The 26,567-nt window shown below is 40.5% G+C and overlaps 2 protein-coding genes and 3 long non-coding RNA genes across 6 annotated transcripts in view; 3 read left to right on the top strand and 2 right to left on the bottom strand.

The window, feature by feature from the left end:
- LOC135339225 (uncharacterized) overlaps positions 1–18,952 on the top strand; it is a 96,545-nt gene extending 77,593 nt beyond the window's left edge. The window contains exon 4 of the long non-coding RNA XR_010395934.1: positions 18,438–18,952. This is a non-coding gene — a long non-coding RNA (uncharacterized LOC135339225). The remainder of the gene's footprint in view (positions 1–18,437) is intronic.
- The window catches only part of LOC135339183 (uncharacterized), a 43,532-nt gene extending 20,919 nt beyond the window's left edge, over positions 1–22,613 (top strand). The window contains exons 1-4 of one of the 2 annotated variants that reach the window (XR_010395852.1): positions 21,068–21,344; positions 21,541–21,667; positions 22,172–22,240; positions 22,434–22,613. The gene's annotated coding sequence lies outside the window, so the exon portion shown is untranslated. Of the gene's footprint in view, positions 1–21,067; positions 21,345–21,540; positions 21,668–22,171; positions 22,241–22,433 lie in introns of those variants that run through there. The other variant, XM_064535330.1, reaches the window with a different exon arrangement.
- Positions 6,960–26,567, bottom strand: part of LOC135339146 (NACHT, LRR and PYD domains-containing protein 5-like) — a 98,801-nt gene continuing 79,193 nt past the window's right edge. The window contains exon 2 of the mRNA XM_064535287.1: positions 6,960–9,398. Coding sequence (XP_064391357.1) covers positions 7,039–9,398 — 2,360 coding nt within the window. The 3' untranslated portion in view covers positions 6,960–7,038. The remainder of the gene's footprint in view (positions 9,399–26,567) is intronic.
- On the bottom strand, positions 23,107–24,056 carry LOC135338083 (uncharacterized). Its single transcript, XR_010395419.1, has 2 exons — positions 23,897–24,056; positions 23,107–23,457 (listed from the first exon to the last, which is right to left on the bottom strand). It is a non-coding gene; the product is annotated as an uncharacterized LOC135338083 (long non-coding RNA).
- LOC135338082 (uncharacterized) lies at positions 24,162–25,053 on the top strand. Its single transcript, XR_010395418.1, has 2 exons — positions 24,162–24,319; positions 24,794–25,053. It is a non-coding gene; the product is annotated as an uncharacterized LOC135338082 (long non-coding RNA).

The following is a 26,567-nucleotide window of genomic DNA, read 5'->3' as shown; positions in this document are numbered from 1 at the left end:
AGCAACTTTTCAGACTTTCCATGAGTTCAACGGTAATTCATATAAAAGTATTTCTCGGACAAGTATATACTGCAGGCAGTTAGTCCATCCATACCTTCAGGTATTGTCAACTAGAACGACTTATGACGTTCCATGCATGGGCAGTAATTCATGACTCTCAAATATATTGATTACAATTTCACTATGCAAGATTATTATTCAAGGCTCAGTGCCAACCTTTTGAGTAAGTTCGTGACAGATCAAAGGTCCAATCATAATTATAGAGAAACTATATTGAGTTCTGACTATAGAGATTGAATCAAAGTGTACAGACTATATACGTATAGACTCTATACTATATAATTTTATTTCGCTGCATGGGCTAGCTGATGTCTTGCATGGTGTGTACCTGGTTTGTTGCATGCATGACTATCTATATATAGTCTGTTGTCAGCAGTATAATTACTATAGGTTTTGCTTAATAGATGTATAGTATACTGTGTATTGTCTTGATCTTTACATTAATTTGATAGGTGCAGACTAGATTCTATACTAGGATCCAACACAGTATACACAAAAAATCCTCATTATAGTCAAGTCCTGGCAGTGTATATATACGTATAGTCTACACCAGTCCTATATATACAATAAATTTATAGGTATATAGACAAGCAGTTACGATGAAGTAGGCAGTGATGATGCTGCGATTGAAAGACAGTTATGAGAGAGAGTGAAGAAAACTCACTGGATAAAAAATATACAGGCATATATATAGTTACAACATAAACTATATTGCAAGTAGAGGATAATCGCTATTATTATAGTTAAGCTTGTAGATTGTACACCATCGTCTCTAGATGTATATGTCCTATAGCTGTAATGCAAGGCCTATATATATATAGGCGATAGGAAAATGAGAGTGAGGATGAAGCCCCCCCATGCATGCAGGGCTATTTACAAGTGATTTTGATGCATCCAAAGCACTTCCTGACACAGTAATTTCTGTTGTTTACATTTTATAGAAGGTATAAGCATAATTATATCCCTACCAAAGATCGGAGCGCCCCAATAAAAAAGACTTACTACTGTCAATATACACATACCGTGACAATTAATCGTAAAATTAATTTTTTACACCATAAATACACCAAGCCACAGGTGTTTTAACCATTAACGAACAGTCTGTCGTCTGATTCGCCCAACCAGAAAAAAGTACAATCATACTTTTCCAGGAAAACAAAGCGACGACCCATAATTGAAGTTCATTTTGCTGCAAATTCTATAATTTATTACGATAGATCAAAGGGAGACGAGGAAAGAAAGAGATTCCATAAAGTGTTCTGGCATTAGCGAAGATGAGAGGTGCAAAATCATTACTGCTTGACTCAATAATAATTATAATGAGCATTATGCATGGACTATCCCGTAGACATACAAAGCAAGATAATAATACAACGTATACATACCAGACAGGCTTTAATATGGGGCTGTTAAATGTTGTGTGGTTGAAACTTATCCAACTGATAGCCTCCTTCACATATACAGGGCAATATTCTAACAGATACACCGGAGAGGGTATTATAAGCCGCCTATTCGATCCACAAATAATTTCTTTTTTTTACAATTCAAGCTATAACTTCAGCAATATGATTTTAATAATGGACTTCTACCCAATCATTTCCCCAAGCCTCCCAAAATGTGAAAACTGCCTGGTTATAATTATATAGAACTAAAAACAGACATAACATCATCTATTATGCAGACATGTATACCAACGGCCACAACAGCGTCCTTAACTGGTTCACCAAGGAATAAGACATAACATTAAAAACTTGGATTCACTCTCTGAAAAGGAAACACGCTACTATCAAGCTATGCAAACTAGAGGAACTGCAATTACAAAACCAATCCCTGATCCTAAAATTGATATGACACAAACCTATAGCACAAACTCTATAGCAGCCAACCCCAAAAAGCTGTTCTCTAAATCCATGCACTATACCTAAACATGCCCTTGTAACAGATGTATCGTGAACTGCATGCATGCATATAAGAACTTACCAGAACTATATAGCTATATAGCGTTAACAATCTGTCTATATAATTATGTTATGTGTTTGTCCAATACAATTATATACATGTGTTTTACACTCAGCGGCATCATATTAGTGATGCCTGTCTGTCTGTCACAACTTTCCAAGCCATCCCCTTATATCATCACCTCTAAATTGAATAATAAGAGAAGACGAGGTAATCCGTTCACGAACAAATTCTTTGTCAAAGTCGATTATACGTATAGTATAATTAATTATTATGGATTGGTTGATCCACTATACCCTCTCCGGTGTATCTGTTAAGAATATTGCCCTGTATATATAAAGGGAGGCTATCAGTTGGATAAGTTTCAACAACACAACATTTAACACCCCATATTAAAGCCTGTCTGCATGGTATGTGCGTTGTATTATTATCTTGCTTTGTATGTCTACGGGATAGTCCATGCATTATAATTATTATTGAGTCGAGAAGTATTGATTTTGCACCTCATCTTCGCTAATGCCAGAACACTTCATGGAATCTCTTTCTTTCCTCGTCTCCCTTTGATCTATCGTAATAATTATAGAATTTGTAGCAAAATGAACTTCAATTCTTGGTCGTCGCTTTGTTTTCCTGGAAAAGTATGATTGTACTTTTTTTCTGGTTGGACGAATCAGACGACATGCAGACTCTTCGTCAATGGTTGAAACACCTGTGGCTTGGTGTATTTATGGTGTAAAAAGTTATGACATATTAATTTTACGTACTTATTGTCACGGTATGTGCATGTATATCGACAATAGTAAGTCTTTTTTATTGGGGCGCTCTGATCGTTGGTAGGGATATAATTATGCTTACCTTCTATAAAATGTAAACAACATAATGTATGGAAATTACTGTTCAGGAAGTGCTTTGGATGCATCAAAATCACTTGTAAATAGCCCTGCATGCATGGGGGGCTTCAGCCTCACTCCCATTTTAATAATCGCCTATAATTATATATATATAGGCCTTGCATTACAGCTATAGGACATATACATCTAGAGACCAGGTACACACCATGCAAGACATCAGCTAGCCCAGCGAAATGAAATTATATAGTATATAGAGTCTAATGTATATAGTCTGTACACTTTGATTCAATCTCTAGTCAGAACTCAATATAGTTTCTCTATAATTATGATTGGACCTTCGATCTGTCACGGACTTACTCAAAAGGCTTATATCTTATTGGCACTGAGCCTTGAATAATAATCTTGCATAGTGAAATTGTAATCAATATTTGAGAGTCATGAATTACTGCCCATGCATGGAACGTCATAAGTCGTTCTAGTTGACAATACCTGAAGGTATGGAATGACTAACTGCCTACATTGCTTGTCCGAGAAATGCTTTTTATATGAATTACCGTTGAACTCATGGAAAGTCTGAAAAGTTGCTCAGGAAGTTCCATGCAGTCAATTAAAGGAGCCTCATAATTGTAAACTTAGGTATATCAACATAATTATTGGCTGATACCTGCTTGTCTAAGACCAGCATTGAATATATTTTCAGGGTTTCCGTTTACGAATCACAGCTCTCGGAAAGTCAGAAAAATTTTTCAGCAAGTTCCCAGTCGATTAAAGTAACCTCATGCAGAAGAGTGTATCAACGTATTGGCTGCTACCTGCATGTATAAGACCATGCAGCATTAAATATATTTTCTGGGTTTCCGTTAACGAACCACAGCTCTCGGAAAGTCAGAAAAGTTTCTCAAGTTCCAGTCGATTAAATTAACCTCAGAATTGTAAACTTGAGTATATTATATCAACATATAATTATACTGGCTGATATCTGCATGACCAGCACTGAATATAATTATGTCATTTTTCAGGGTTCCCGTTCACAGCTCTCGGAAAGTCAGAAAAGTTTCTCAGCAAGTTCCAGTCGATTAAAGTAACCTCAGAATTGTAAACTTGAGTATATTATATCAACATTTAATTATACTGGCTGATATCTGCATGACCAGCACTGAATATATGTTATTTTTCAGGGTTCCCGTTCACAGCTCTCGGAAAGTCAGAAAAGTTTCTCAGCAAGTTCCAGTCGATTAAAATAACCTCAGAACAGTGTATCAATGTATTCAATTTGGCTGCTACCTGCTTGTAAGACCAGCACTAAATATATTTTCTGGGTTTCCGTTAACGAACCACAGCTCTCGGAAAGTCAAAAAAGTTCCTCAGCAAGTTCCAGTCGATTAATTAAAGTAACCTCAGAAGAGTATATCAACATACTGGCTGATACCTGCATACATGTCTACATTATATTATTTTTCAGGGTTCCCGTTAACGAACCACAGCTCTCGGAAAGTCAGAAAAGTTCCTCAGCAAGTTCCAGTCGATTAAAGTAACTTCAGAATTGTAAACTTGAGTATATATATCAACATACTGGCTGATATATCTGCATGCATATCCAGACTATAGCACTGAATATATTATTTTTCAGGGTTACCGTTAACAAACCACTGCTCTCAGAAAGTCGTTCCAGTCGATTAAAGTAACCTCAGAATTGTATATTAAGCCTTATATCAACATAATTATACTGGCTGATATTTGCATGCATGTCTAGATCAGCACTGATTTTCAGGGTTCCCGTTAACAAACCACAGCTCTCGGAAAGTCAGAAAAATTTCTCAGCAAGTTCCAGTCGATAAAAGTAACCTCAGATGAGTATATATCAACATACTGGCTGATATCTGCATGCATGTCTAGACCAACACTGAATAATTATATTATTTTTCAGGGTTTCCGTTAACGAACCACTGTTCTCGGAAAGTCAGAAAAGTTGCTCAGCAAGTTCCAGTAACCTCAGAATTGAGTATATATCAACATACAGGCTGATATCTGCATGCATGTCTATATAGGCCAGCACTGAATATATTATTTTTCAGGGTTCCCGTTAACGAACCACTGCTCTCGGAAAGTCAGAAAAGTTTCTCAGCAAGTTCCAGTCGATTAAAGTAACCTCAAAAGAGTATAATTATTATATCAACATACTGGCTGATATCTGCATGCATGTCTAGTAGACCAGCACTGAATATGTTATTTTTCTGGGTTCCCGTTAACGAACCACAGCTCTCGGAAAGTCAGAAAAGTTGCTCAGCAAGTTCCAGTCGATTAAAGTAACCTCAGAATTGAGTATATATCAACATACTGGCTGATATCTACATGCATGTCTAATAGAGCAGCACTGAATATGTTATTTTTCTGGATTCCCGTTAACGAACCACTGCTCTCGGAAAGTCAGAAAAGTTGCTTAGCAAGTTCCAGTCGATTAAAGTAACCTCAGAATTGTAAACTTGAGTATATATCAACATACTGGCTGATATCTGCATGCATGTCTAGACCAGCACTGAATATATTCTGGGTTCCCGTTAACGAACCACTGCTCTCGGAAAGTCAGAAAAGTTGCTCAGCAAGTTCCAGTCGATTAAAGTAACCTCAGAATTGTAAACTTGAGCATAATTATACTGGCTGATATCTGCATGCATGCATGTCTATAGACCAGCACTGAATATGTTATTTTTCTGGGTTCCTGTTAACGAACCACTGCTCTCAGAAAGTCAGAAAAGTTGCTCAGCAAGTTCCAGTCGATTAAAATAACCTCAGAATTGAGTATATATCAACATACTGGCTGATATCTGCGTATGCATGTCTAGACCAGCACTGAATATATTATTTTTCAGGGTTCCCGTTAACGAACCACTGCTCTCGGAAGTCAGAAAAGTTGCTCAGCAAGTTCCAGTCGATTCAAGTAACCTCAGAAGAGTATATATCAACATATACTAGCTGATATCTACATGCATGTCTATAGACCAGCACTGAATATATTATTTTTCTGGGTTCCCGTTAACGAACCACTGTTCTCGGAAAGTCAGAAAAGTTGCTCAGCAAGTTCCAGTCGATTAAAGTAACCTCAGAATTGTAAACTTGAGTATAATTATATCAACATAATTATACTGGCTGATATCTGCATGCATGTCTAGACCAGCACTGAATATATTATTTTTCAGGGTTCCCGTTAACGAACCACTGCTCTCGGAAAATCAGAAAAGTTTCTCAGCAAGTTCCAGTCGATTAAAGTAACTTGAGTATATCAACATAACTTATTGGCTGATATACTTAATTGCTTGTATTATAGACCAGGATTGAACATAATTATTCCAGTTCCCTCTATAATCATGGCTCTCAGAAAGTCAGAAAAGTGGCTCGGCGTGTTTCAGTATAGAGCCAAATAACCTCTGGACAATAAATTGGGAAGTATAAGTAGGAGTTAGGTGACTGGCTGAATTAAAAATGATAATCATACTAAATCTAGCTCAGTGTACAGACCTAATTAATTCATTGTGCATGTAGCTAGCTAGAGTCTACTGCAGACATGTGCAAGTAGCTAGCTATTATATCAAGTCTATACTGCAGACAATGGAGAGTCTATTTAAAACTAGGCTGGCCAGCTTTCTACTTACTTACATAGACTAGTAGAGTGATCAGGCAAGAGCATATCTCAGTGCAAAATCAAGGGTTAACCTTGGAATGCATTGCCCTGCTACGCCCACTCATTTACCTTTCACTTCCGCATTTTCCGATTTCTGGCTTTCTGGTCCTACATGCGCAGTTTTACTGTATCTGTGCAGTAGATTCCGTATACTAATACGAAATCTCGGATACTCTGTCCGTGTCATCCGTTGCAATGAGTGTTTCAGGACTTTTGGTAGTGGGCGGAAGTGTTTCACATCCACGGAGTGTACAGTATCTATGCTCTAGCTATTAAATCAGAGCTAGTGAAAAACATCTAAAAAGAAAAAATACATTGCCATGGCGATGACGTCATTTGCGTCATAATTGCCCACACATTTTTGCCTTTTTTGGTGGGCTACTCTATATCTCCAGAAATACTTACTCAAATGAAATTTCGAAAAAACCATTAAATAGAGCTCTGCAAAAGCTGATGATTGACACTAACTTTACCACAAAAATGTGTTTACTACACGCAATGCAAATTATGGCCACTTATGGTGAAATTCACTATACAATTAATCTCGGGTAGTCCATTTCTCTTCCTCTCTTTGTTAGCGTCCCTGAATACTGTCTCGATACAGGATCTTAGGTGATAGGGTACGTACAACCATGTCAGTTCAGAGCAGTGGGTGGTTAGATGTCTGGCAAGCGTCTTCATTCCATCTTCTGTTATTGAGTCATTACCCCTAATGTGCAGTGTTTCAATCTTGTTGATCAGTCCAGTTGATAGCTCCTCGATACTCTGATCAGTCAGTTCACAGGAATACAAGGACAATGTTCTCAGAGTCTTATTGACTGCAAGTCCAGCAGCAATGTGACGACAGCTAGTCACTGTGTTCTTAGACAAATCAAGATGTTCGAGGGAATTGTTTGTATCCAGAAGTTGATAGAGGGCAGCTCCATTGTCGTCTGATATTGTTAGTGAGCAATTGGTCAGGTTCAGTGTCTTTAATGATAGGTTAGTTGACAAGGCCTCACAGAGTGTGCCAAGTCCACTGTTACCAATGGCATTATTAAACAAATCCAATTCAGATATTGAACTAGTGTTCTCGATAATCTCAGCAATGTGTATCTCATCTGTAGGAATATCATTATTAGAGTTGGGACACTTGGAGAGTCCTCGGGCCAGAAATTTGCAGCCTTGGTCACCAATAGAGCAATTTCCGAGGCTAAGTGTGAATCCATTACTGCTATTGGAACAAACAGATGCAAAATATCCAACAGAGAGGCAGTCAATAGGATTCATTGTAGTGCAAATAAGATCTAGATTGTGATTAAGAAGATTAGCCACAAACACACACAGTCGCGAGTCTTCAGCTTCGTACAAACAATTGATGAGGGACAACAAAAGGGGCTGCTTACCATACCCTTTCTCTTTCTCAGTTTTGACAACCTTTCTGACCAGATCAAAAACAGTGGCTGGAACTGGACACAAGAATCGAGGTAGCAAGCTGAGGATTGGTCTACTAGTTCTTAGTTTGGTGATACCAGCATAAAACTGGAATACTGCACTGAATCGAGGATTCCCAAACAGCTTCTGGAATACAGAAATTTGTTGCTTGGGAGACATGAGAGAGATGTGGATTGCTGCTAGTAGCTCTTGAATAGACAGGTGGAGAAAGCAGTAGTAAACCAGACGACCATCGCTAATGATACTGGGAACAGTTTGTAATAGTCCAACGTTTGAAATCTCCTTCGGAATGCGAAGAGTGGTCAAATCATTGTCAGTAAATGTCGCTTTGTTGGCTTCAATCCCATGATATGCAAGTTGACACATTTGTACGGTCTGTGTTCTGATTTCCGAGGGCAGTGAGTCTGGGGATGTGATGTTTCCCACTGGAATGGTCTTCCTCAACTTCTCCTTGAGGTATCTCTTGAGAGAGCTCTGGACAACTGATATGAATATCCCGTGGTTGGATGTTGGGAGTGAGTGGTTATCAGACAAGAAGCAATTAACGACAATGGAAGCATTGAGGGGGAGGTAGCAGCTACCTTCTACCACTGGGTTCTCTCGAATTCTCTCCAGTAGAGTCTGCACAGCTTGTGAGTCACCTTCCAGACACTCGGTAAAATACTGTTCTAATTCATGAGGAGTGAACCCCAACACCTCCACCCTGGACGAAACTAGTGGGTGGAGCTCAGCCGAAGATGATGGTCGAGATGTTATAATCATGGTGGATTTGTGTAGCGGACGTTCTTGTGACGTGCCTGGTCGAATTAGTTTGTTGATGATTGAGTCTCTAGGGAGGTCAGAAGAAAGTTCGTCCCATCCGTCTAGTACCCACAGTACACCTTTGCCGTACAATGACATAATTGCAGTCTCTGTTTCATTAGCCATCGCTTTGTTTGTGCAGGGAAGTAAGTCAGAAATTGTAATGGCTTCTCTAATGAGGGGATCTCTCAGTCTGACAAGGATTGCAATATCGAACTCTTGGAACAGTTTCCCCTTTGCCCACTCCTGACAGATGTGTAGAGCAAGGGTGCTCTTGCCAGAGCCGGGAGCTCCTTCAATCAGCACAAAGTTTCGTCTATCTCCAATCTCAGAGAAAATGTTTATCAAGTCAAGTGGAGTTTTTTGAAGTAAAATATCGTCGATTTTTCCTGTGATTGATAGTCTAAAAAATTCATCGTCAATTCTGCCTCTCTGTATTTTCTCCTTCTGAATCATGGCCAGTTTGAAAATTGTTTTTGTTGAGACGGGAGGCCATTGTGTGACTGATGTGGAGTCTGGTTCTTTGTAGCGACTTTGTAGGTAGTCCCTGTACGAGGACAGCTTGTGGTTCAGCAGGACCCTCTCTCGGGAGGGAGGACACGAGGTGGTGGAGTCTGGGGAAACAAAACAATAGGTGAGTACCATTCCTGGTGATAGTTAATAGAGAATTGTATGTGTAACAATAGCAATTAAGTTGAAGAGTCCCTTATTTGGTTGCAATCACTCCCACAACGTATGGTATCACAATGACCACACTAACCACACTCTCACATGACAGACTCACATTTGTCAGACAAGTACTTGCACACTCGAACAGCAACGTCTTCTTTGAGCAGGGAGAGTATGATGAGTAGCAGAGCTCGGAAAGTGGCGTTTAGTCTGTTGATCAGTATCCAACATTTCAAAGCCAGCAACATTCCTGCCACAGTGCCTTCTACAAATGCTCTAGTCCTCACGTCAGTTTGTTCTCCAGGTAAGAGCCCCAGTTTTTCAAGATAGCCGTTGTGAACATTGTCGAAACATGCTGCTAACTCGGGTAGATCTGGTTCCTTTATTGCTGTATTGAGCTGCTCATCAGTCAGTTTCATTTCTGTCTTCAGATCGTCAATTGTGAGCTCTGAAAATAGATAGCAAGCACACAAGGTTAGCAATCACCAATGAGGGTTTTATGCTTTAGCAATCATTGGGTTTATCCTTTATAGGAAACATGGCAGTCTTTATACCTTGGTTCTGCTCTTTAGTGGCCATTCCAGCAAATAAATCTGTGCCTTGCAGCTAGCTCTAGATCTCTCTGAAATATATTGGGTGTGTTGTTGTTTTTGCATGACTTGCAAAAAAAGTGGGTGTATCTCAGATATATCTAAGAATGATCACTTTTTGAATTTACCACACCCACCAAAGACATTTGAGTGAAACCATAGTTTATCTATGATGAAACCTGGCTAGCTAGCTTTTAGCTCCATTGCATTGCTAAAGTATTACAGCATTCTCCGAATGGAAGGAGGGTGAGTCAATTGATTAGCCATAGATTATTGTCTTGTTCATCAATAATATTGTCTGGTTATTAAATCTACAGGTTTAAGTTATGTTGTAAGGTCGTGGATCATGTTTTCTGTTCTTTAATTTGCACAGTTTGAGGCTGAGAATGCTGCCCTGTCAGTAATGAACCTGACGTATTCAAGTTTTCAAGTAAGAAATATGATTTAATACCGTAAGACCTTTAATTAAAGCAACACTTTTTTTAAATAATTACGAAGCCAGATGTCGCTTCTTTTGGAGGTTGATAAAAACCTGATGTCGTATCTGATTATGGATAACTCTACTCAGTCTATACTTGCCTCAATTTCTAGAACGTGTTTTCCAAAACCGATGCTAGGGTGTGGCTATATTTACCTCATTTAGGACGCGACATTAAAACATAATTGTCAATGTAGCTGTCGTAGAAGTCAGAAAATTACCTAAGCTCGAGAGTGTCGCATATTTGGAGGGTCACCTTAATTAGAGGTCTTACAGTACCAGAACTGCAGAGTTGAGTTTTGGCACTCTCCAATTGCCGTGTATTAAGTGTGCACCTCTGGAGAATTAGCTTTGGTCCAATAATTATAGGAAACAGAAGTTGCATTTCCTGCCATAATTATGTATCTCCAAAGCGGTAAAAGTTCACAATGGCTGCTGCTAGGCAGCACAGCTTTTGTTGCACTTTTTTGACTAATAAATCAATAGGGCTTTAAATTAGTGCAAGCTAGGCTAACTCATAAGTTGGTTGGGTTGTCTAAGGAGCCGATTTCCCTCCCAAAGATATTTACTAGTCTCATTGAGATCGGGGAGAGTAAGTCACTATCACTTGTGCACCTTTGTGAGCCTGTCTGTCTAATGTGATCACCCTGTAGCCAGGTTAATGGCCCAGTCTCCATAGGGTTGGTTTCATGCAACCTGTGTTAGCATGTCACCTCTTTATTACAGCCACTGTTGGTCTGCCCTAGTGTGACCTCTCAGCCTTAGCCTTGTGTGTACTCGCATGCTGCCTGTGCACCTGATGTGCTGGTAATGTGTATAATCTCTTCTTCTCAGAGAACCGGACATTTGGATCTGCCGATCACAACTCCAAATCACACACAATATCCAAACTGACCATTGAAAGCAGGGTTAGAGATGAGGAACTCAGTGATGGCACTACTATCAGGGTGTCCTCTCTGGTGAGTGGGTTGGGCAAGTGTGTGCCTACAGCTGTGAACATACACTAGGTCGACTATTTTGCTTTAATTTGATCTACACGTACAGACTATGTATGTGTAAATGTACATATAAGTTATTGTTATTATGATGATTTTACCTCCTTCTCTGTGTTCAGAGCCTGGCTGGGCCAGAGCGTGTAAGTGCAACAGGTGCCACGGGTGAGCAGTTTTGGGACAAGCTGATACAGTAGCCAATCAAGTAAAACTTCCCGTTGCTTTTTTGATGAAGATCATATGAAATTAAGTTATCAGAGTGAACCATGTGAGTTACTATAGTTACATTGTACAGTATGCACTGCATGGAAATGTGCAGTTATATTAACCCCACGCTGAATGTACTGCTTTGTATAATTATACTCTCTCCTTCATAAATGGTGTCGGTACATGTACGTACGTCATGTGATTACAGTTGCTTAAGTTTCTTACCAGTTTTGAGAGGCCGCTAATAGCAAGAGTCCATAATAAAAGAGGGAGTATCCAACGTAGCATTATACCTTGCGTCAAATGTATTCAGAAAGTGACGTAACTTCCTGCTTTTTAACCAAACAATCAGAGTACCCGAAGCCGCTACTTACCTCGAGGCAGAAACATTTTATGCCACAAGTTGTTCAGACAAGGTGTAATGTTACACTCTAAATACATCTGAAGGTAACGATATACACTCGATACTCTATTATGGACTGAATTTTGTATGTATGAAGATGTTTAGATTAATGGATCACGATTGGTTGTTATGGTAAGGTAGTCTACTTTGCAGGACTGAACACCCTTGTATTAGCTATAAGTACAAGCACTGCAATATAGGACAACCAACCTGCATGTCTGTTTCTGAAGTACTACTCTTTCAGTGTTTACATTGGAACGTTTTTCCCATACCTCGATTTACAAGCTGACCATTGAAAGCAGGGTTAGAGATGAGGAACTCAGTGATGGCACTATCAGGGTGTCCTCTCTGGTTAGTGGGTTGGGCAAGTGTGTGCCTACAGCTGTGAATAAATTCTTGACTGATTGACGTCTGCATTGCTCCCAGGGTACATGCATCTATTTTAATATACAGGTTGGTTGTTCTGTTGAAGCTTTATGACCACTTTGAGCAGCTATAATTATAAGCACTGCAATAATTATGTCCCTGGTAATCTGCTCTTTCAGTGTCTATACTACTAATTATTATTGGAGCTATTTTCTCTTCTGTCACTTGCAGTTGCACCTCGAGGGGAAGCTCAGAGTTCTGGAGAATTGGACCAACAGCTGTGATAAGTCAGCGCTACCAAAGGTGAGCTCAATCACTTTAAGAATGTCTTTGAGCCGTATTGATTGCCAGAGTTGAGAGAACTGAGATCTCGATCACTATAGGGAAAAGTAAAAATTAATTGTTTCCTTTATAGTTTTGATCTAGTTGGTAGAAGAAAATTATTTTCAGAATACCTAACGCTTTGATAGTGAGCCTCTCATTTCTAATTAAGATCTGATTGCACAAAATGTTCTTATCAGAAAGTACCTGCATTTCATGTGACTCATCAATAGCAACTGAATGCCATGGCCTACCATTGATGCTCACAACAAAAGCCCCTTGCTGGTACATTGCTATGATGGTGGTGGGCATTTCAAGCAAATCAGCAATATGGGCGTGAGATTATTCTCTCTGATACGTTTGATGGTCAAACGCTGTGAAAATAGATGCCATTTTCTTTATGCATGATCCAGCCAGTGTGTATGTGGAGGGTTGGGCAGGTTGTCTAGAGAAGCAGACGTTCATTTGTATGCGTTTAGATTCGTTAAAATGTTGTACACCAAGTGGTGTGTGGTGTTTTATTGGTGAGCATTTTTAGTTAGTTATGTGGTGCGAATAAAATAGTGCATGTATTTCGTGCTTGTGCACAGTTCAATTCCAGTGCCTTACAATTCTCATTCTCCTCACAGCAGCTGTCCAGACGGAGGACCATGTGTCCGAGTCTTCTCTCACGTGACACTGCGTCCCACCAGCCCTGGTCTGAGGCCCCTCCCCCCACAACCTCCTCTCTCACTTTAGTCCCACTCAAATCCTCAACCAAGTCCGTATCTTTTGCTCCAAGATCATGTGACGAGTCCTTCAAAGTGTACTTCACTCCTACCAGGTTCATGAAGTTTCTGAATGAGCAGGAGGTGAGAGGAGGAATGTTTGTGCTCAAATATCAGATTTTACTTTAATTACCCTTTACCTGTCAATGTGGATCAATTGCAATGTTATTTGGGAGCAGATCTTTACCAAATGCATAATAATTTATGTTTTCATACCTCCTAGATTGGCAGTGGGAAGAAGTCCAGTCTAGACAGTATCAGAGGGCCTCCCTCGTTCCTATACCACCCACAGAGGTGAGAGATACACATGTGCAGTGTTTAGTGTCCTTTAATCAAAATAGATCTACTACCGTATAGCGGGTATATTTCGAGGGTATAAATGTTCGCAGTTTTCGCGGATTGAGCCTGTACCGCGAAAATTTATACCCACGAAAATTTATAATAGTAGGCGTGTTCAGTATTATGGATTCTAGGCTAACGGTGTGTAGGTACAGCTGCATGTTGATGTGCGCATGCGCCAAAAGGCTGGAACTCAGACCACGAAAATATAATCCGCGAAATCCTTTGTAGAGGTCCATCCGCGAAAATTTATACCCTCAAAATATACCCGCTATACGGTATTTGCTAGGCATTACTTTTTTTGCTAGTGAGCTGCATTTCAGAGCATTTAGCAATTGATCATGTATATACTGTATGATCTATGCTCTGAGTAGTCGATCTGATGGTGTACTGTGTGATTACACGTACGTACTATCTCTTTATTGCAACAACCCTGATAGCAGATGCCTATTTAATACCTAACCTACAGTCCAACTTTAAGCTGACCTTTATCTCAAAGTGGGAGAATACCGTTAAATTTCATTGCCAGATTTTCTGTAGTTGAGTGTACATGCACGTCACTATTGTATGTCGAGTATTCTCCACCTGGCAGCAACTTATTGATGTTCCCCTGTCAGGTTGAGGAGAAGAGTGAGACCATTCGAGGTCTAGAGGATGACCTGCTGAGGGAGCTGGAGGAGAAGCTGCTCGAGAGGTCTCAAATCATGGACCCAGGTGTCATGGCTGAGCTGGTGAGAGAATTGGAACTGGCCAACAGCAAGGCAGATGTGAGTTTAGCATGTACATGTATACACTCGGTGAATACTGTATAATTAATACATGTACAGTAGACTCTCGTTAATCCGGCCACCCTTGGGACAGTGCAACTTGGCCGGAATAGCGCGGTAGTTTGCATTTCAGAAAATAGCCGCGGCTTATAATCAACCTACCTCGAATATTAATGACTAATTTTGCGGTTTTGTCTCGAGGATAATAAATAAAGATAATGAATCATTTCCTCTCTATTACAATGTAATCCCACAGCTGTGTTTGCTCACAAAACGGTTTACCTTTTTTATAACTTTCATTGTAGTGTTCATGAGCATCCCGCTTCCTACCTCTCATTGTACACCCCAACCACTCCCCCCACACACAGTTTTTCTGCTAAACCACACCCAAAATGTATACGTGTACTAGTTTGGGGCAGCAGGTATACAGAATAGCAAGTTGGCCACATTTCAGGTCGTACTTCAGAGAGTCGGAATAGCGAGAGTCTACTGTACCTTTATTATAACTACTGTACCACTACCACGATGCTGTGATGGTTGTATCTGTATACCTGTGTGTGTGTACATGACCACCATGCAATCTATTACCCAGTCTGCTGTGCAAGAGAGACTTGTGATGGAGGAAGAGCTCAAGAAGGCACTGGATCGCTGTAAAGAGTTAAAGCAGAGCAGTGTGCCTGCAGTGGACGGGGTGGACATATTCGAGTGCTACAAAGTAACGGGAGAAGGAAGAGTACTTGAAACAGGTGATAAAGTGGTACAGTATACCGTACCGTACGTATAGCGTCCTGGGTATAGTTTCCGTGGGCAAGCTAAACCTTGACGAATATTTATCACTCACGAAAACGTAGGCATGGTTGACCGGAACGCATGCAATGCAGTGAAGCAAAGGGAATTTGTACACACGAAATCACTGGTGCACCACGCCTACGTTTTTGTCTCGGATTTTTTATCCCATGAAAATGACCTGCTATACAGTATGTACTGATTATGGCTTAGGCAAAATACACAATGGAGTCTGTTCCGTGAGTAATCATTCCCTAGAAGTGAGTGTCTACTGTATGTATGAGACTGTGTACAGTGTAGTAAGAAGTTTCACTCTTACAAATGAATATACCGATAATACGTGCCTAAAATTTATGCCTGTGGGCTTACATTACAAGCATACTAGTATTAACAACATGTCCAATTAACAACGCCATCACGCTATAGTATAGGTGTACATAAGAAATACATGCATGTACCATGATTGTGACCTTTCTCCAAGAAGTAACTCATACAAAGTGCCCACCCAAAAGGTCCACCTATAGCAGTACGCATTAACATGCTCCTTTAAAATGGTTTCAGTATATTGCTGCAAGTTTCTAAGCCATGCAATTTTGAGAGGCCGCTAATAGCAAGTAGACTGATCATGTGACAAGTCCTAAGTACACCAGGTTTATGAAGTTCCTGCATGATCAGGAGGTGAGAGGGAATGTTTAGCAGTTGCTTTATGTAGCTGTTTGTGTACATGTATGTGTTTAGTTTCCTGTCATAAACACTGTTTGTACATGTACGTGTTCTATGCAAAAGTACTTAGTGTGATTCTGGCGCCTTTGTGAAACTTAATTATTGTAGTCTTTGAGTAGACTAATAGTGGCTGTATTATAGAGGATGACCTGCGTGACCACAATAGATTGCACGGTTTCACTGCATTACTAGTGTTTATGCTTCCATAATTATACTTCCCCTTTATTATGCAGCCCCATGTTGACTACCTCCCTGGTCAAGTGTTTGAGGGCGGTGGCTGACACCTGTCACGCATCAGTGCTAGAGACGGCGTTCCCAGGGCAACAGCTGGATATCGCCCTACTCTGGCATTGTCTTGTTGATCACCATGCCAACAAAGATAAGATTCCCCTCAACACGTACGTGGTGTGTGTGTGTGTGTACCTTGGTATGTTCAATGTGCATTTGAGGCATACTTGTCAGTTATACATGTAAGTACATGTGTGTGCATATTTTGAGCTTTGTCTTAATTTTCACCGTGTACACAATCAATGATAGTGTGGTTGTGTATAATTATGGTGTACAGTGCTTACAGCTACATGTACACGTATATTTATAGAGTACTGCACCGTTAACTCCGTCTGTACTGGATATATTCCGTACACTGGTCCGCCACCTCCGTATCTCCATAGAAACTGTTTCAGAAGGCCCCTCCGACCTCACGTCCTCTCTGACCTTTCAGCAATCCATCACTATCACTGTGGGGGAGTTTGCAGGAGTCCTTCCCGACTATCATAAGCCAGATATACTGGGGCTCATCAACTCTTATGTACCCGTGGCCTCAGGGGGTCTTGATAGCGGAGCCACCACTGGACTGTCTGTACATCCTCTGGCACCTCAGGACACTCAAAACAGGTGAGAATGATATTATACAGCTTTTGCTTCATTTAGCTATTTGTGTACATGTATGTGTTTAGTTTCCTGTCATAAACACTGTTTGTACATGTACGTGTTCTCTGATTCTGGTGCCTTCGTGAATCCTGTTTATAGCAGTAACCTTTGAGTAGACTATGATATTATGTTATACTTATTGTCCGTACATCAGAATTTATGGCAGTAAACCTCCGAGGACGAGGGTGAAGCTCCGAGGCCAAGGATGGTTTACGTTTGCCATAAATTCGAATGTAGTGGACAGTAAGTGTTATATACCCACTTGAATGAAAAGTACTTGTTACCTAAGCTACCTTACCTTGGATACAACTAGCTAACAGTCTCAAAAACTATTGAGGCAAAAAGGTTGTGCGTATAGCTTTTAGCCAGTGCTAAGCTTCTAGCTCTACACACTAACTTGTCAATGTCCAAGCAGTGAGCCCCACCCATCTGTCCTGCCTTTGTCAACAAGTGTCTAGCTTCTTTTTGGCTGTGTAGATCTAGTATAAAATCAGTGCGCCCTCAAGGCAAGGGAGTTTATGAGGAATGTGCTCCAGGGCTTGGGTTTATGGTAGTTAAACCCCAGCCAGTTGCTATGATACAGACCCCAAGTGGGGAATATTATAGAGGATGATCTGCTTATAATTATGTGACCATGCACAATAGACTACATGCATTACTAAGTGTTTATGCTTCCATAATTGTATTCTCTCCTTTATTATGCAGCCCCACGTTGACTACCTCCCTGGTCAAGTGTTTGAGGGCGGTGGCTGACACCTGTCACGCATCAGTGCTAGAGACGACGTTCCCAGGGCAACTGTTTGCCTCCCTCGTTCAATTGCTCCTCATTTGAGAACCCGGTTCGGGGGGCAGCCACCGGAAAAATTTGACGGAATGATTGTCTAAGGTGCAATTCGGAGGTTTTGTGCTTAAAACTATTCAGTCTAGTTCCTTACTGCATTGTACACCTTCAACTCACCTGAAAAAACATTTTTTTAAGCAAAGTAGAAAAGGTACTCAAATTGACCTCTAGTGTGTGTACAGAGCCTATTGCCCCACTATGTACATGCACTGCTTATGGTCCCACTATGTACGTGCACTGCCTATGGTCCCACTATGTACATGCATTGCTTATCCCTTTACCGGTCAATCGTTCAATCGGGAAAAGGGTCATCACTTTAGTTTGAATTTGAATTTGTGGTCAGCCCAACCCACCTTAGCTTGATTTGATCGCCGCCCCCCAATGAAGACTTCTTTGGGGAGGGCGTGGCCAGACTAGCTTAGAAGATGGGCGTGGGACAATGGTTGTGCACATCCACACACACACACTAACCAGTCGATTATGCCTTGCTGCTTGCCTCGATGGAAGTATGTGCGGCCTTTAAAAGCTGTAGCTGGTCTAAACCTTCAATTTGACGGGTAAAGGGATACAGTAGGAAGATGAGTAGTGTCTGGAGAAAGTAATATTAAACTTAGCATCTTTAAAGGTGGTGTAGATGGAAGCAGTAGCCAACAGACAATGGCTGAATAGGAGAATAAAAAAAGAGTACAAAGTCAACAGTGCTTCCAGAGCCAATCCAGTTTCAAGTGTCAAGCAGCTCAGCAAAACTAGTACTTCAAAGCTCTCACAATCTACCACACAATCCAATATCAACATTGATCAATATTGACAAGTTAATAGCATGCTCCTTTGTTGTTGTAATATTTACAACAATTTGACCTGTAAAGGTCCCACTATGTACATGCACTGCCTATGGTCCCACTATGTACACGCACTGCCTATGGTCCCACTATGTACATGCACTGCCTATGGTCCCACTATGTACACGCACTGCCTATGGTCCCCACTATGTACATGCACTGCCTATGGCCCCACTATGTACATGCACTGCCTATGGTCCCACTATGTACATGCACTGCCTATGGCCCCACTATGTACATGCACTGCCTATGGTCCCACTATGTACATGCACTGCCTATTGTCCCACTATGTACATGCACTGCCTATGGTCCCACTATGTACATGCACTGCCTATGGTCCCACTATGTACATGCACTGCCTATGGTCCCACTATGTACATGCACTGCCTATGGTCCCACTATGTACATGCACTGCCTATGGCCCCACTATGTACATGCACTGCCTATGGTCCCACTATGTACATGCACTGCCTATTGTCCCACTATGTACATGCACTGCCTATGGTCCCACTATGTACATGCACTGCCTATGGTCCCACTATGTACATGCACTGCCTATGGTCCCACTATGTACATGCACTGCCTATGGTCCCACTATGTACATGCACTGCCTATGGTCCCACTATGTACATGCACTGCCTATGGTCCCACTATGTACATGCACTGCCTATGGTCCCACTATGTACATGCACTGCCTATGGTCCCACTATGTACATGCACTGCCTATGGTCCCACTATGTACATGCACAATGGTCCCACTATGTACATGCACTGCCTATGGTCCCACTATGTACATGCACTGCTTATGGTCCCACTATGTACATGCACTGCCTATGGCCCCACTATGTACACGCGCTGCCTATGGTCCCACTATGTACATGCACTGCCTATGGTCCCACTATGTACATGCACTGCCTATGGTCCCACTATGTACATGCACAATGGTCCCACTATGTACATGCACTGCTTATGGTCCCACTATGTACATGCACTGCTTATGGTCCCACTATGTACATGCACTGCCTATGGCCCCACTATGTACACGCGCTGCCTATGGTCCCACTATGTACATGCGCTGCCTATGGTCCCACTGTGTACACGCGCTGCCTATGGTCTCACTATGTACACGCACTGCCTATGGTCCCACTATGTACACGCACTGCCTATGGTCCCACTATGTACACGCACTGCCTATGGTCCCACTATGTACACACACTGCCTATGGTCCCACTATGTACACGCACTGCCTATGGTCCCACTATGTACACGCACTGCCTATGGTCCCACTATGTACACGCACTGCTTATGGTCTCACTATGTACACGCACTGCCTATGGTCCCACTATGTACATGCACTGCCTATGGTCCCACTATGTAGACGCACTGCTTATGGTCCCACTATGTACACGCACTGCTTATGGTCCCACTATGTACGTGCACTGTTTGATGTCCTTTGCAGTACTTCGTACTAACAGTTTTTCAGCCTTCAGACTGCTTTCCATACATTCAGTGGACGGTTAGTAGCTACATGTATATCATATCTGCTGGTATATGCAAGCTAGTCCCCGCCCATTCTCCATTTCAGATCCTCACCATAATTTGTATGTGAGTTTCCATATATACCACCAAGAGTAGATTGTGAGAGCATTGACTATAATATTGATGCCACCTTATAGCGGGTAATTTTTGAGGGTCTCGCAGATTAGCCATTTTTGTAACCCTCAAAAAGTACCCATTTAACATACAAGTGCTAGAAGCCATCATTGCTTAGGACCACATGTTGTTTGCATAGCAACATTGTATGGTATTTGTTGTTTTGTGGTAATGCAGTGAGCAAACAGCTGTACCACTACCACATGGTGGTTGTATTACCTGTGTGTGTGTGTGTGTACATGATCGACCACCATGCAATTTGAGTTTGCATGCAGCAAAAATGCAAAAATATTCATCATGATAATGTGTGTTTATGTATGTAGCTTTGCACCTCCACCGAGGCATCAGCACCCGCGGTGCTTTCATTAATACATGTACCTGCAATTATATAACTACTGTACCACTACCAAGATGCTGTGATGGTTGTATCTGTATACCTGTGTGTGTGTACATGACCACCATGCAATCTATTACCCAGTCTGCTGTGCAAGAGAGACTTGTGATGGAGGAAGAGCTCAAGAAGGCACTGGATCGCTGTGAGGAGTTGGAGCAGAGCAGTGTGCCGATGGGGTAGATATTTGAGTGCTACAAACAACAGGTGATAAAAGTGGTACAGTATACCTGTACAGATTATGGCCTACATTATGCATCTATGTACATTACTGGACTAGACTGTCAATTTAACCATAATCATTTTTGGTAAAAAAAGCCAAATCAGCAAAAAAATTTGACCCTTTGCGAGAATTAGTAACTTTCCATAATTATTATCCGGTTATCTGTTGGTTTAAGAGTTTATCGTGTTTTTCCTGTTCCTTTGCACAGTTTGAGGCTGAGAGTGCTGCCCTGTCAGTAATGAACCCGTACACTCGGAAGCCTTCAAGAAGTTTTGGTAAGAAATGTGATTACCAGAACTGAAGTTGTGGTCAAATAGTTGAAAGTGTGTATGTACAAATGATGGTCATGTGATGATGCCATGTGTGTTTCTACCTTCTACTAAAGTATTGTATGATCTAAATTTCAAATTAGCTATTTTCGTTGCCATGCAGAGGGTATGAATATACATACACTCATTGTACCCCCCACAGAGAGTTCTTCCTGCGAGCATCGACAGTGGACCCCCCGGACAGAAAGCTGGGTATCGACGAGTACTCTGACGTAACCAAACCAATCATCTATACATCAGCGTCCATGGAGATATGCTCCACCCACTCTGTGAGTCTCCGTATACTTGAGTGAGAGTAGCCGTTATACTAGCATACTTCTATTAAACAACATGATAATCATCACATGTGCCATTAATTGCTCTGGTACGTACTTTGTCCACTGTTTGACTGAAGCTCAGACTCTACTACTAATCTAGACTTTAACAATTCCTCCAGTGTGAGGCTATTAACTTATTTTTATGCCCCAGTCTTCATGCAGGGGCGTAGCAAGCAACTTTAAAGTGGTCAGGCCAACTTGCAATTAAAGGTCAACTGTTTTTCTACTATTGGAACTTTTGCATACAGTGGTGAATTTTTTACCTAAGAAAAAGGTCGTCACTTTTCCTCACCAAAACAGCATGCGCATTATCACTTACAATATTTACGCTATTACCTACCCAGCTGCAAAAAGTGGTTAGACCAAAACCTGACCAGCCTGACCGCTTGCTACGGCTTTGATCTTATGTGCAACGTTATGCTATAATTATGTGAACATTATTTCTTACTCGTCCAGGTTCAGGTTCAGAAATGTTGTGTTTGAGATCATGTCAGGCAGATAGAGAAGGTGGAGCTGGTCCTCCAGGTGAGGGTGTGTGTACAGGTAGATGGTAGGTACGTAAAGTGTTCAAGAAGTTTACTGCCTTGTGTCAGGTATAGTGTTGGTATGCTTGTACGGTGTATGTAAGTACATGTATTCATTTGTCTTACAAATACATGCATTCTTTGTCTTATACACCCGTTGAAGTGTTTCACTGCCCTCTCTTCTCCCCACACAGGACCTCCTTCAGCTGCAATACGAGGGCCTGGCAATCATGAAGATGTTTGGAAGGGCCAAAGTGAATGTTAATCTGCTCATCTTCCTCATGAACTTTTAAAATCCTCAGAGGGTTAAATTGGATTGCCATTAGCAAATTGCATGTATTCATTGACAATTGCATGTGAGCATTCTTTAATTATTTATATCATCTGCATGTACTATCATAGATAGTAGAGGCATAGATGTAGGAGAGAGGGATTGGAAACGGAAGCGGGCCTCGGAAAACATCCGCGCCTCGCTTTCTTGTCTTCTTTTCTTGCCTCAAATGAGGAAAACTCATTGCATAAGCGGTGAAAGAATAGGGAAAGAGACACATGTACAATCAACAGTGCATTGGTACATGGTAATAGTAAGGAGAATGTGCAGAGCTAATGGTATTGGATACTTGTTTCACAGTAGATACAAAATCATCAGAGGATGCTTAGTTCCCTGAAATTGTGAATGTATTTGTGACTGTCAGAGGCTCTTTTGCCAACTGAAAAAAAAACCATCAAGAAGTCGATCCACTAGTTTGAGGCAATAACCATGATCATTCATACGACAAGATACATAATACACCATGTAACTTTCTTAATAATTGTGATGAATCAATTGTACGAAGTTTCTATATATACTAGGCTGGTGAGCGTACATTTCAATTTCCAATTCATTAAGTATAATTACATACACTTGGAGACAGCAAAACACTCCACAGCACTGCCAGTTGCTTTCTAAGTGTAAAACGAGTGGGATCAAACCGAACAACATTAACAAAAACTTACACGATAAAAATGATTATTACAGCTATAATTATGATTAGTTTAGCACTCTAATCAGACAGTCTTAGATGGAGAGAAGCTGGTGAGGTATACAAGGGTGTATATATAGCCGGAACAGCCGATAACATTTACGAGGGCGGTGACGTGTAGGGTGTAGAGAGGAGGGGTATTCTTCTGTCTTCTTTTCTTCAGTGTACTCAGTAAGTTTTGGCTTGCGAGGTATTGCTATATAAAATATAGATGAAACAGCATTTGTAGTAGTTAAATATCTCGGGCCTACAGGCCCTTCACCACAATCTAACTACCGGGCCAATAACAATTATGAGGTAAAAATAGGTGACTACACATTCATGCACACAAAAGCTATACATCCACCTGATCCAAAACTAATGCTTTTGGGGTGATCACCAATCATAAGGGAATGTATGCCTAAAATTAAAATTTCTGTAACACTTAGCGTATTCCCAAAAAAGGGATCTTTAGTGGTGCTCTTTAATTCAACTTTTTTCTAGCACTAAATTTTACCAGCTGATGTATGACTAATTTTCTTTGGCTTGGGGTGATACCACATGATTTACCAACAAGCATATTGAAGTATACGACCTAAACATTAATCATTTCAGAGAAAAAGGGATAAATGTGTACAATACAAGATTAAACTTACCTAAATTCAATGAAGAAGATAGTTGCAACGGTAAATAGAGCTTGAATAATGGTTATTCACTATCTATATAAAGCACAGTTGCATTGGATACTGGAAAACTTGACAGAATACTAGTGACAACTCATAAAATCCTAGATTTGCAATAATCTCAGTTACCCGCGAAGTTCCTGGGGAATAGATTAGCCCTCAGCGAGGCGCGGATGTTTATCGAGGTCATATGTGAAGTACATTGAAATCTACTTCCGTTTCCAATCCCTCTCTCCTACATCTATGGTAGAGGGGAGGGATTGGAAACATCTCAGGTGGCCAATGTATTGCCCTAGAGAATTCTGACACCATGCGTGTTGCATTCCGCAAGTATTGATTGCGATTGATTGCGAGCCAGATGCAAAGACAAAAGAGAAGAAAGTGAAGAAAACTGCAGTAAGCACTGGCAGAGCTATCCTGTATGTACATTATCCATAGTAAATGTATGGTTTACATCATTTACCTCATTTATTTGATCATCAGAGCTCCATGTTACACTGTTTTACATGTATTTAGCTAAGAATTGGTAAGTAAGAAACTTTGTGGGGGGATATCTTGAGCTAGGAAGTAGTCATGGTTGCTTGAGAGTGATCAGAGTGTAGAGGGAGCATTGAAATATGCAGTAGGCATAGCCAAGTTGAGCATTATGCTGTTTAATGTTGAATATTTACTTTTAAGTGTGAAAACAAGGATTCAAAAGTAACTTGTTTTGCGGGGGAGCTACTGGTTAACAATAAATTGTACATCACTATTGTTTAGTTCTACATGTTGCTTAATGATCCCGATGTGCAGTAAGAAAAGATTTTCCTTGCTAACGTTTATCGTTTTGGAAATATACTAATTCAAACTTACCCATACATTTTTTCCCAGGGGTACTCAGAAAATCAGAAAATCTGCCAAGACCCTTTTATGCCAACGGCAGAGGGGAGGGACACATGATAACCCCACTGTTATGTATTATGATTAGTAAATTCTTTTGCAAGAGCTAAACAGTGACCGATGACGAGAATACACCATTGCCTAAAAGGGCGTCAGGCTCATAAAAATTATGTTTTGTGTTTGTAAACATTTTTATGTAAACATCAAAATTGTGTGATTGTGTGAAAGTCATAATGTTATGAGGCAGTCTATTATAATGAACAGTGCCTAGTACTAGTACCATAAAGTATAAATAATTATCGAGTTCCTAGATTTAATTTCTTTGTAAATGCATGCCTTGTTATTTTCAAGGTTTGTTGAGAATGTGTAATCTCTACTCAAGTATTTGCAAAGAGAAAAATGTCAGTCATTCAGATGTACAGCAGCAACCAGAGCAACTACATGTACAGTAGCTAAGTAGTTGATCAGCATCTATAATAAGCAGCTTTTCCCCCAATCTCCTCCCATTAAATTAACTTCCTGTCAATTTCTGGTGCGACACGCATGGGCCACGTGAAATCCCTGTGTTTCCAATCCCTTCCCTTTACTATCTCTATGGTACTATTGACACGTTGCAATTGATTAATTAACGACCTAATGTTCTAACATACTATGTACTTCGCTACTTTTCATCTAAATTGTCATTGAATGATATAAGAGCCTGGAATTTTGATTGCTATTTGAATTGTGCTGAGCTGGCCCACCCTTTTACATTGTAAAATCAATGTGTTTTTGCTATGGTGTATGGTGGGCCGTTTGTTTCAAAATTCAAAATTAATGTTATATTTTCATTCAGATTACAATACATTCATTCAAGATGCATATACAGTATTCATTCAAGGTCAGTGGATCTTTGGATCAATTTAAATTTGTTTTGGGCAGAATTTCAAATCGATAGAAATTTATATATTTTTTGATTTTGAATATTTTGAAACTGCAAGAGTACATGCAAATGAGTGCATTCTACTTTTAATTTCTTGAGGAAGAATTGGTCCTGAGTTTCGTGCAGAAAAAGCATTTTCAATTTTTGACCATCACTAGCGCTTATAGCATCCACAGGGTTTGCTTAAAATGACCTTTGTACTCTTGAGAAGCCATGCTCCAATGCAATGCTAAATATAGCCAGAATATAACCTTGCCAACTGCTAGCCTTGATATCCCAATCACTTCCTCGAGGCTAGCCAACTGCACGACTCTGCTATGTATAATATAATAATGTACTTCCTTAACTGTACATAATTAATATTATTAAACATTTCAATGTTGAAGGATCAATTAAATTATGATATTATTGTGTGTGTGTGTGTGCAATCGAACAACTGTATGATTATATGTATAGTACCGTCTGTATGCTGGGAACACTCATCTATTGGCCATGGTACTTGGAACACCTATACAGACAGGGGGTGTAATTGTCATTGTCAATCAGGGTGGGATACAACTGTTAACATAACCTGTACGCATACAAGCTAGGTGCACATAATACTGATTTTATAACAGACTATAAAGTGCAAGCTTCTTAGAGTACAAAGGTCATTATAAGCTAACCCCTGTGGGTGCAAAATATGAAACTGCTTTTTTCTGCACGAAACTCAGAACCAGTTCTTCCTCAAGAATTGAAAATAGAATGCACTCATTTGCATGTACTCTTGCAGTTTCAAAATATTCAAAATCAAAAAATACATAAATTTCTATCGATTTGAAATTCTGCCCAAAATAAATTTAA

This window comes from Halichondria panicea, chromosome 7, assembly GCF_963675165.1.
Source record: "Halichondria panicea chromosome 7, odHalPani1.1, whole genome shotgun sequence".
In the NCBI taxonomy this organism is placed as follows: Eukaryota; Metazoa; Porifera; class Demospongiae; order Suberitida; family Halichondriidae; genus Halichondria; species Halichondria panicea.
The sequence above is the reverse complement of the archived record's forward strand: the minus strand, read 5'-3'. Positions and strand labels throughout refer to the sequence as shown.